This window comes from Babylonia areolata, chromosome 6, assembly GCF_041734735.1.
Source record: "Babylonia areolata isolate BAREFJ2019XMU chromosome 6, ASM4173473v1, whole genome shotgun sequence".
NCBI classification, from domain to species: Eukaryota; Metazoa; Mollusca; class Gastropoda; order Neogastropoda; family Buccinidae; genus Babylonia; species Babylonia areolata.
In genome coordinates this window covers 36340910-36353409 of record NC_134881.1, presented here as the reverse complement: position 1 = coordinate 36353409, position 12500 = coordinate 36340910, and the positions used below count along the sequence as shown (strand labels likewise).

Below are 12500 nucleotides of genomic sequence, written 5' to 3'. Positions count from 1 at the left end.
GAAGAAGAAGAAGAAGAAGAAAGAAGCGAACTCCAACAAACACAGAAAAGGAAGCAGAGCATTAAAAGAGTCGCAGGTGACGACACGGAAGCCCTATGACGTCGATATGGTGGGAGCGATAACAGCGCCCCCAAGCCGTGACAAAGTGGGGGCAACTCTATCAGCCTCTGCATGGGCTTGGAGGGCGCGCGCGCGCCTCGCTCGTGCCAGCCGTGAATAAATCACTTCCTCGCGCTCCCCTGCCAGGCACAGGGAGGGAGGGAGGGAGAGGGAGGGAGGGCAGTGCCGCTGCTGTTAGTTTGTGTCTGCTGGCACCACCACCCCCCCCCCCCACCCCCCCATCACTCCACCCCCACATCGCCATCCTCTCTGCACGGCACTGCACTGCAGGGGGACAGGACCACCGAATAGGAAACCAACCTCGCTTCAACCTCCCTCCCCCCCCCCTCACCACCACCACCACCACCACCACCACCACCCCACCCGGGCATTGTTAATGTTTGACTGAATACTTTTCTCCTTTGCTACCACCCCTCCCCCTCTCCCTTTCTCTCTGTCTTTTCTATTGTTATTGGCCAGGGTTGGCCCAACAATTAAAACATTTTCATGACTTTGACTCTCTCTGTCTCTGTCTTTCTCTCTTTCACTGTCTATCACACACAAACACACACGCGCGCGCGCGCACGCACCCACCGCCCCCAGCCCCACCCGCAGCAGATCCAACCCAACTCAACCGCCAACCAACTCACCCTCGTCATCCCCCCCCACACACACACACATACACACATACACATCAAACAAACACACTTACCGCCCTCATGCTCCACCACACTCGTTCTCCCACTCCGTCTCTCCACGAGGTTCAAGCCCCGCACGTCACCATCACCATCACCATCCTCCTCCTCCTTCTCCTCTGATGCCACCACAGCAGCAGCAGCAGCAACATCAACGCCATCCTCAGACCCCCCCGCCTTGATGGTGGTGGTGGTGGTGGTGGTGGTGGTGGTGGACCCAACGTCGACAACAACAGCAGCAGCAGCAGGACTCTGCATCACCGTCTTCCCCGATGACGGCGACGATGACGTCAGCAAGGGCGGTGGGGGACCGGGAGGGGGGGGAGGTGGCGGCGGCAGGGGAGGGCAGTTGATGCGGTCCGCGTAGTCCCTGGAGAACCAGGCGAGGAGCTCCGCGTTGGGCGGGATAGGCTTGACGGTGTACAGGTAGATGAGGGCGCCCACCTGGCAGGCCATCAGGTTGTGCTGGGGCCGGTGACCCCCTACCGCCAGGTTGACGTAGTGCACCCAGTTGGCGCGGCTCCTGTCGCTCGTGCGGATGTGCTGGTGCACCTTGTTGTTCTTGAACACCTGTGGGGGTGGTAGGTGTGGTGGGGTGGTGGGGTTGGGTGGTGGGTGGTGGGATAGAGAAAGATTGCCATCATGAAGCAGTCCGTTGTCTTTTGCAAGGTGTGTGGACAGAACAGTTATGTTTTAAATTAACTTAACAAGACCAAGAAGCGTCCGACACTACTTAAACAAAAAGTGCCGGTAAAGTATCTTTTCGGATCAACGTCAGCATTAATTAGCAGGGAGTGGTATGTTCTCGATCACTTTTAATAGTACTGTCGAAAGACACACACACACACACACACACACACACACACACACACACACACACACACACACACACACACACACCAGGGGGTCGAATATACTTCATTCAGACATGAGCGCAAACTAGTCCATATTTCTAAAATAGATAGATGAATAAATAAATGAATAGATAGATAGATAGATAAATAAGCAGGTGAATGAATAAATGAATAAACACATAAATAAATGAATACATTATTGCACTACGACGCTCAGTTGAGCGCGTACGCCAACGCCAAACGGGTATCTAATAACCTCCCATATCTCTCCAGTGATGAAGATTCCTTTAATTACCTGTCCTATCTTCCCAAAGGGTAAAGAATTCATTAAAATATTCCCTAGATCCGGGTTTCCAGTTGGATCCCCACCCGAATTTCATTTACTGGTTCCTTCCACAAACGTTGGAGAAAAACATATTCCTGTTAACAGACAGATAAACAAACTGGCAGATGTCCGCATTTCTCCCCTGTACTTTTCCACTTATAAGACGGAAAAAAAATTGTAGATTTGGTCAACAACATTGTAATATACACTCTACATTTCTTACCTTCCACTGTTTACCTGACCTTTACGTCTCTAGGCAGGGGAAGAAATGTACAACACACACACACACACACACACACACACACACACACACACACACATATATATATATTTAAACCATTTTACGACTTTTCCGTCTTCGGAACGAAACTGAATGGAAAGAACACAGTGGAAGAAATGTGGATATTGACATACAAACCTGAGTGAAAAAGAAAAAAACAAACAACCCCCCCCCCCCCCCCCCCCCAAAACCTCAAAAACCCACCTTTCCCGGCAGATATTTTATAAACCATACGAAGAGACATCTTGGCCATGTGTGTGATTGCTGCTAAGTCAGTAATCTCTTTGTCAGTAATCTCTTTACCAACGCTTCTAAAGGAAAACCAACAACAACAACACAACAGAAAAAAACAACAAACCATACCCTTACCTTCCAGTGATGTTTCAGGGGCAGGTCAGAGCACTCTGACTCTTGGTGAATGACCTCCCCTGTGACGGGTCCGAACCGTGTACCCCGGGGGATGTAGTCAATGCTCCACACTCCCATCATCTGCACACACACACACACACACACACACACACACACACACAGCCCAGTGCTCGTTCAGTGTCGTCGTGCAGGAGGGGTGGGGGTGGGGGTGGGGGGTGGGTGGGGGTGGTACTTACAGAATGAAAGCATTGATTCTCTGTGTCGTTTTTAGCTTTTAGGTGGATTTATTAGTGGTGTGTGTGTGTGTGTGTGTGTGTGTGTGTGTGTGTGTGCGTGCGCTGAGAGACAGAGACAGAGAGAAGGGGAAGGAAGGAGGGACAACAATAAAACTGTTTTAAGTGCAAGACACTCACGCTGCTACATTCTACCACACACCAACAGTTCAGTGTGAATGTACCCCCCATTAACTGACAGTCCTCAGACAAAGTGAATGTTCATTGTGCCTGTCCATCCACCTAATTGGCTGACCACAGGCCTCGGTACCGCCAAAGAACACACCACTAAAATCAGACCGACACAGAACATTGAAAGCCTGTTGTTAAAGGCCTCTTCTCGCCTTTTCAACAGTCTAGCAAGTAGCGTATTCTATGTGTGTCCAACGTAAAGTGGGGATAAAAAATAAACGAAATTTTTTTTTATTTTAATCACACAGCAGAAGAACACTGAGAGCATGAAAGTTACTGCGAAATCTCCTTCAGTTTCTGAAAGGTAGAGAGGAATGTTTAATGCACTTCCATTATAGATCTAGCATTGGAGAAAAAAAAAAAGAAAAAAAGAAAAAGAAAAGGCCATTAAATGACAGACCAAAGACTGAAAGCCCACGCTACAATCACAACAGACTCACAAGACGAGTGACTGGAAAGTGTGTATGAAGGAACGAGTTTTCAGAGCACCATACAGAATGAACGGCCATCCACTCCAAATCGTCAACAGGTAGGGGTGAGCAACAGTGGAGACACATGCCAGTTTAATTGTTCCCCTTCTTCTTCTTCTGCGTTCACTCGTATGCACACGAGTGGGCTTTTACGTGTATGACCGTTTTTACCCCGCCATGTAGGCAGGCATACTCCGTTTTCGGGGGTGTGCATGTTGGGTATGTTCTTGTTTCCATAACCCACCGAACGCTGACATGGATTACAGGATCTTGAACGTGCGTATTTGATCTTCTGCTTGCATATACACACGAAGGGGGTTCAGGCACTAGCAGGTCTGCACATATGTTGACCTGGAAGATCGTAAAAATCTCCACCCTTTACCCACCAGGCGCCGTCACCGTGATTCGAACCCGGGACCCTCAGATTGACAGTCCAACGCTTTAACCACTCGGCTATTGCGCCCGTCGATTGTTCCCCTTTAACCAGTATTTCCTGATCGTCAGCAGTAATCTTTCCTTTAGCCTCCAGCTCCACATGTTTTCTTGAGTCGTTCCCAGTGCATAGCGGGAAAAGCGTTTGGTTAGGTTGTGGTTTTAACACAGCATGACGTTTTCTTTTTTTGTTCGAAGTTAAATAAAAAGAAAACAAATGGTACAGGACCACACAGAATTGTACACGAACAACATATTTACAGAATACCATGCAATCGCTTATTTTGTCATGAAGTATCAGATCATTAAAGTTATCGAAAAGACGGGAATATGATAATGATATTATTACACTTTGTGCAATCGGTCAAGATGAGCAGACGTAGGATTTTGTCGTGAGCGCTGTGCACACCAGATCATTGCGTACGTTTTATTTTACTGCAAAAGAGATCAGTACATAAGAAATCTGTTCCTTGCACGAGTTTTGCAACTTTAAAAGTAAACTCAAGCGATAAGAAAAACGATAGTGTGAAGTTTCAAATGGCCAGAAAAGTCACTAAAAGTCAAGGTCACAGCGCGGACGCAGCAGCTGGCCTTCTCAACTCACCACTTGAAAAGAAACGTTTGGTTGCGGAAGGCCGTTCGCGTCAAAAATGTGAAAGTGCTCGTCGAAGAAATAAACGAAAAAAAAAAAAATCAATAGTAAATCTATCTGTGGACTACACCACTTATAATTCACAGGATATGTTGGGGGGGGGGGGGGGGGCGGCGGCAGGAGAGGTTGGGTGTGGGGGTGGGGGGAGTTGTCGGGGGGTGTGGGGGAGACGGGGGAGGGGGGGGGGAGGTGTTCTTTCTATTGTAATTACAAAAAAAATGTTTCGGATAGTGGTGGGTGTTTTAATCCAGACTGTGTAGTGGGTTGAACGGGTGAGCAGGGTGTGTTTCATTGGTTCTTTAATTCTTCTTCTCTTCTTCTTCTTCGTTCGTGGGCTGCAACTCCCATGTTCACTCATATGTGCACGCATGGGCTTTTACGTGTATGACCGTTTTTTTTTGTTTTTTTTTTGTTTGTTTTTTTAACCCCGCCATGTAGGCAGCCATACTCCATTTTCGGGGGCGTTCTTTGATTAAGATCTCGTATTTGTTTTAATTGTGATAATGTTGATGAGGATGATGATGGTGTCTGTCCATTCTTGCTTTCTTCTTCCATACGTCCTCATGCTCCCTTTCGCCTCTTGTCTTTGCCGTGCCAACTTCTCTGACGTGCTTAATCTTCTGTCATGCATTCTGTGTGTGTGTGTGTGTGTGTGTGTGTGTGTGTGTGTGTGTGTGTGTGTGTGTGTGTGTGTGTCTCTGTGGGTATGCTTACGCGTGTGTGATTTTTCCCTCTTCATGCGCCATCATCAAACACCTTTCCCAAGGTATTCGTTCCCATTCCCTTAAAAAAACAACAACACACACATACACACAAACACGCGCGCACACACACACACACACACACACACGCACACACACGCACGCACACACAACACAACGGACACGCACAAACAGAACGCATACACACATACACGCACACACACACGGACATGCACACACACACACACACACAATACATACGCACAACACACACACACAACACGCGCACACAACACACACACACACACACACACACACACAAACACACACACACACACACACACACACACACACACACACATCCGATGGCAAACACCCATGTCCCTGACACAGCGCCGCGTTGGCCAAAGAACGACACAATAGACAACATCACTTGTCCATCAGCAAGCTGAAGCCGCCAGAACCGTGCCAGACAAAGGCACCAACAGCCGTGTTCCGTTCACTTTCCCTCGGCACCCCGGACACTGCACTCATCCACCCCGGGTGGGACAGAAGTCCCCGCTTATGTGTGACCGGGACAGGGTGCTACTGTGATTTTCCGGGGAGGGGAATGCGAATAGACGAATTTTTTTTAGGTACGTTTGCTTGCTTAATTGATGAAAACTACGTTGAAAAGGTGACGGCGTCCTCCTTCGTTTAGAACTTGACCTGCCACACCAAACATCACACACACACACACACACACACACACACACACACACACTATAAATTCAAGCGCAGGTTTTCCCCTGCAGTCGGTGTTTGCCCGAGAGTGAAAGCCGCCATTGTTACCACCCTAAAACTCCCAGAGTGACTTCCCATCACCCGTCAATTGATTACTGCCACAGTTTCGATTCATCGACAACGACGACCGGTGTACGACTGAACAGGTGACCCCGTGATAAAACTTTACACCCCCCTTTAATTTTTTTATAATTTTTTATATACTCTGGCCGAAAATGTAAATTGAAAATACAGAACTGTTCTCCCTGTATCTGGCTGTATTGATTTTGTCGGTTTCTTCCTCTCTCTCTCCCTCTGTGTGTGTGTGTGTGTGTGTGTGTGTGTGTGTGTGTGTGTGTGTGTGTGTGTGTGTGTGTGTGTGTGTGTGTGTGTGTGTGTGTGTGTGTGTGTGTATGTGTGTGTGTGTGTGTGTGTGTGTGTGTGTGTGTGTGTGTGTGTGTGTGTGTGTGTGTGTGTGTGTGTGTGTGTGTGTCTGCTCTTCCATCTGCTCATCATCGTCGTCTTCATTATGATATTGGCCTTTAAGTCATCGTGGTTGACGCTATCATTGTTATCAGTCAATGCCATTGCTAAGTAAAGGACTGCTTTTATCTTAACAGCTGAGCACCAGGCACCATGATTGTCAAATGAAAAAAGAACCAAACAAAGAAATAGTTTGGGTATACACGCCCCCTTTCAGCTCACCCCGCCCCCCCCCCCTCTCTCCCCTTTCCCCAAATCGAAAAATAAAGTGACGAATATTTGCGTGAGAAAAAGCCCACCTCCCTCCCCCCTCACTACCCCACCCCCACCCCTTTACCCCTTAAGAAAATGTTGGAATTAAATCTTTACATCAACAAGGTGTTATTCGACCTTCCTTCTTTATTCTACACCTTTTATGTATATAATTTTCTTCCGTTTTTTTTCCCCCCGACAAACATTTTCTTATATCCTTTCCTCTGCCTCTGTCTCTCTCTCTCTCTCTGTTTCTCTGTCTCTGTCTCTGTCTCTCTCTCTCTCTGTTTCTCTGTCTCTGTCTCTCTTTCTCTCTTCACCCTTGAATTCTAGCCTGTGTAAAAGTTGATATTTTTTACATTTTATTATTTCTTTCTTTGTTTATGTTTAGAGCACTTAGTCGCAGAAAAGAATGTCTCAATAATATTTCAAATAATACATGATTTTTTTTTTTTTTTTTTGTTCTCTGTGAAACTGTGTACTCCTATTGTTATGGGGTTATGGGCCAGAGAGCCTGACAATTAAAACAGTTTTTGATGTGTGACTTTTGACTCTCTCTCTCTCCACCCTCCCTCTCTCTCTCTGTGTCTCTGTCCCTCACTCCCTCTGTCTCCCTCCCTCCCTCTCTCTCTCTTCCTCCCTCCCTCCTGTCTCTCTCTCTCCCTCCCTCCTTCCTGCCCCCCCCCTCTCTCTCTCTGTGTCCCACTGGAAGCGAATAAACGAGGAGCAGTCAGAGGCATCGGGGCGTGGACCGGGCCCATTCAGCGAGCCCTGCAGGGGACAGTGAGGGGGACCACACAAAGGGGTGTGGGGGGGAGCCGCCAGCAGCCCACAGCACTTAATGACTGTCGGCGGAACAGAACTAACGTTTTATCAAACGCTAAGAGAGAGAAACACAGAGAGAGAGAGAGAGAGAGGGGGGGGGGGGGAGAGATGAGAGAGAGAGAAACACAAAGAGGGAGGGGAGAGAGAGGGGGAGCGTGGAAGGAGAGACAGAGGGAGAGAAAGAGGAGGGGAAGGAGGAAGAGAGACAGAGAGATAGACAAACAGGACGCAAAGAGAGAGAGAGAGAGAGAGAGAGGGAGAGAGAGAGAGAGAGACAGGCAAACAGGACGCAAAGAGAGAGAGAGAGAGAGGGAGAGAGAGAGAGAGAGATAAACAGGACGCAAAGAGAGAGAGAGAGAGAGAGATAGACAAACAGGACGCAAAGAGAGAGAGAGAGAGAGAGAGAGAGAGAGAGAAACACAAGGAGAGAGGGGAGAGAGAGGGGGAGTGTCGAAGGAGAGAGAGAGGGAGAGAAAGAGGAGGGGAGGGAAGAAGAGAGACAGAGAGATAGACAGACAGAGACACAGAGAGAGAGAGAGAGAGGGAGAGAGAGAGAGAGAGAGAGGAAGAGAGAGAGAAAGAGAGAAAGAGAGAGAGAGAAAGAACGCGAGGAAAAGATAGAGGAATGGAGTAATAGAGACCGAGAGACAGACAGGGAGAGAAAGAGTAAAGGAGGGAACGAGTAAGAGAACACACTGAACACTGAACGGTTTGATGAACAGGCCACTGGACCATGTCATTGAGGGGGAGCGAGTAAGATATATATATATATATATATATATATATATATATATATAGAGAGAGAGAGAGAGAGAGAGAGAGAGAGAGAGAGAGAGAGAGAGAAGATTTTCACTTCCTGTCTCTGAGGGGACTTCACTCATCGTCCAAGTCCTGTCTTTGAGGGGACCTAACTCACAGTCCAGTGAAAGCGGGCTGTGTTACCTGCAGTGGGCGATAAAGCACAGACTGATAACTCGCCTGGTTTCGTCAGGGGGTATCTCAGCTGGTGACTCTCATCCATCCTACCTACCTCGTTGTCCTTGGCTTTAAAGGCGCTGCCACCTGTGATTTTAGGACACAGTTCCAATCGCAGTCTGTTTTCAATTTGAGTGGCTGATGCGTTTTCTATCTAAACGCGCGTTGTTCTATTTTTAAACACAGGTGATTGTTCTACACTGGTTGTGATATTGCATCAACTGTCAAAAAATTACCGTTCCTTTAAAAATGTGAACAACCTTCAACGATTTCTTCTTCTTCTTCTTCGTTGGTGGGCTGCAACTCCCACGTTCACTCGAATGAACACGAGGTGGGCTTTTACGTGTATGACCGCTTTTACCCCGCCATATAGGCAGCCATACTCCGTTTTCGGGGGTAAACGATTTCGATAATGCCATATCAAGCAATACAGGACGCATCAAGACGTTTTAAATAAATTCAGGCTTTAAGACATTTTCGATCAAAATTAGTTCGGACGGGCGCTGTAGCGAATTGACGAAGATACCCAACATGGACACTCCGGAAAACGAACCAGGGTGGATGTAAAAAACCACCCGGCGTACTTGCGAGTGAACGAGGGAGCTGCAGCCCACAAAGACATACAGAAAGAAAGGAAGAAAAGCAATTCGCACTGCCCCACAATGTAAGATCCCACGAGTTCAGTCATTTATTTTTTTATTTAACACGAGGAAGTTTTGGGACTTTCATACACTTTTAAAGAAGGAAATCGGAGAAGTGGCGTCTCCGACAGGTACTTGTTTTCCCATCTCCTGGGGTGAAAGGCATTGTCTTCCTCCTCTCTGGAGAAACTGATGGCGAGGATTACTACTCTTGAGTGATAAACCAGACTCTCGTCGTTATCGTGGCGATCCACGTTATCGCTGTCTCCGAGCCAAGGAGTGTGAAGCAAGTGAAGACACGCACTCTCCCCTCTCCGTCCTGCCCCCTCCTTCACAGGCAGTTCAAGTCGTCCCTGTCACACCCTCTCCACGTGACGCTGTTGTCTCAGGCTCCGACAAGCACAGGGGGGCGGGGATGGGGGTGGGGGTGTGGAGCGGGGGGAAGGGTGAGGTGACGGGGAGATAGGGGGGGGGGGGGCTCGGTGTGTGGTTGGTGCAGTGTCTCTCGATCGTGACAGTTCAGGTGTGTGGTTGTTGTTTTTTTTTACGGGGGTGGGGTGGGGTAGGGGTGGGGGTGTCTTTTTCTTTCTCTTTGCTTTTTTTTCTCATCCGCTTTCTCCTCTTTGTTTCTTTAATCTTTTTTTTATATTTTATTATTATTCCTTTTTTTTCCATTCCTTATCTTACTTCCATTTTCCTTTTTTTTTTTATTATTTTTTTTTTTAAATCTTTCTTTCGTTTCTCCATCCTCTTGTTCAGTAGTCTCTGTCTGTCTGTCTGTCTGTCTGTCTCTCCCGCCCCCCCCCCCCTCCCCCCCCCCCCCCCCCACCTCCCCATCACACACACATTGCAGTCCATTAACCATTGAAACTGTAAAAGATGTAACCATTGACAGTTGGCAGATGCCAGTTTCAATGAATAAAAACCCAGGCCGGCGGTACGTTCACAAAACACCACCAGTGATATGCTTGGTCAGCACAACACGTGTTTCGAATTGGGTTTTTGTAAAGAGATGGATGTCATGGAGTTCACTTTGATCCTGGTGGAACAAACGGCCATTTCCTTGCTTCTGCTGATTAGAGATTTGTTTCCTACTTGCGCGCGCGCGCGAGCACACACACACACACACACACACACACACACACACACACACGCACACACACACACACACACACACACACACACACACACACACTTTATGCAGTTTATCGTTTCAACTTTCTGAAGCAAGAAAGGTGATTACACAGAGGACAACCCACCCGTGTTATCTCCCGTGGGGTGAAATTTAAACGGCATTCAGCGTGCCTGTTGTCAGCGAAAAAGAAACTTTACAGATCATAAAAGGATGCGAGAGTGTCGGCTTTTCCTGTTGCCCGCGATAAGATAGGGCCAGAGAGAGAGAGAGAGAGGGGGTTCAGAGAGAGAGAGAGAGAGAGAGAGAGAGAGAGCGTTTGAGAGACAGACAGACAGACAGGCAGACAGACAGGTAGACAGGATGAGATAAAAGTGTGAGATTTTCGAATCATTCTAAATCGTTTCACTTTGAGAACGAACGCGTCTTGGTTAAAAGCAACAACAAAAAAACATACGATAATAAAATCATTAAAAAACAAAACAAAACCCACACCACCAAATGACACATGAATCAAGACGATAATACTCTGCCGGCAAACACAATATATAAATACATGTCGCAGTGAACTCAAGGGATCATTACATCCCCCATTCTTTTTGTCTCTTCTCTCGTTTTCTCTCTCCACCCCCCCCCCTCTCCCCAACCCCCCCCTCTCTCCCCATAAGCAAAAAAAAAAAAAAAAAAAAAAAAAAAAAAAAAAAAAATGAACATCACACATCACTCTTAGTCCCAGACCTGCGATCAAGACGAGGAGACTGGGGAAGGGGTGTGAGGGGGGGCGGGGGAGGGGGGGGGTGAAGGCGGGTGTGAGAGAGGAGGAGGAAGTGGGGGTCGGATGTGTGTGAGAGAGAAAGATAGGGGGGGTGGGGGTGGGAGTGGGAGTAACCGGTTACAGGAGCAGTGGGGATCTAAAGCTCCCCAAAGGAGTCTTGTCTTTTCGCAGGCTGCACCGTGCATGCGTGCATGCAGCGAAACAAGAAAAAATAAAATAAAATAAAATGAAATAAAATAAATAAATAAAAAGAAGAAAATAATGAATCCCATGCGACCGGGTTGACACGAAGAGTTCCGTGTCATTAACCCTTTAAGCACCTCTCAGTCTCTCTGTCTGTCTCTCTGTCTCTCTGTCTCCCTTTCTCTCTGTCTGTCTGTCTCTCTCTGTGGCTCTGTGTCTGTCTGTCTCTGTCTCTCTCTCTCGGAATCTCTGTCTCTGTCTCTCTCTCTCTTTTCCCCAGCCTTCACTTGATCCAACCTCGGCCTGAACCCTCTCCGGTCTAAAGGCCTAGCTTGCTGACAGGCCCGGGATAAACAGTCACCCTGCGGCTGTGTCCTCCTGGGTCTTCTCGATGTGCCATGCCGCGGAAAAAGAAAAGAAAAAAAGAAAAAAAAAGAGGAGCACGAGGGATTTAGAGTTTTGATTTAGTGCTTTTCAATTTCACACACACAAAAAGGGATTTTCTTTTCAGTCTTGAGCTTTTGCTCTTCGTCTGTCTGTCTGTCTGTCTGTCTGTCTCTCTGGTTCTCGCAGTCCGCTTCTTTATTGCTATACTTAGTCTCTTTCCGCTGATCTCTCGCTGGAGGATGCTGTGCTCTAGTGGCATAAAGACGTTTGAAAACAAGAGAACACTGGCCATCAATTTAAGGAGAAGCGTGAGCGAAAGAAGCAAGGCTCAACTTCTGGAGATGTTTTCCCTTGCAACACCTGTGGGAAGTGCTGCGCATCCAGAATCGGCCTCTTCTCCCATATGAGGACACACACTAACAGATAAGCCTGCCTGTCTACTCATCCGTCGGTTCAACGGGAGACTCCATCATCAGTTTCTTTCCGTCTCGATCAGTCCTTCGCTGACGACTCTTTCATTTATTTTCCACCATAACAAATTCCTCTTCTTCCTGTGTGGTCGACCCTCTCTGTCTGGTCCTGGATATCACACCCAGGGAAAGGAGTGTGTGTGTGTGTGTGTGTGTGTGTGTGTGTGTGTGTGTGTGTGTGTGCGCGCGCGTGTGTGTGTGCGTGTGGTGTGTTGTTACTGCCTGTACCAACCACCACCATCCATTCTTTCATTCATTAACTCTCTCCATACGA

The 12500-nt window shown here is 47.7% G+C and overlaps 1 protein-coding gene across 3 annotated transcripts in view; it reads right to left on the bottom strand.

The window, feature by feature from the left end:
• The window catches only part of LOC143283387 (PR domain zinc finger protein 1-like), a 59223-nt gene that overhangs the window by 9300 nt on the left and 37423 nt on the right, over window positions 1-12500 (bottom strand). For all 3 annotated transcript variants that reach the window (XM_076589597.1, XM_076589598.1, XM_076589599.1), the window contains exons 3-4: window positions 2623-2742; window positions 812-1364 (exon numbers count right to left, since the gene is read on the bottom strand). In XM_076589597.1, the coding sequence (XP_076445712.1) occupies window positions 812-1364; window positions 2623-2742 (673 nt within the window). The remainder of the gene's footprint in view (window positions 1-811; window positions 1365-2622; window positions 2743-12500) is intronic.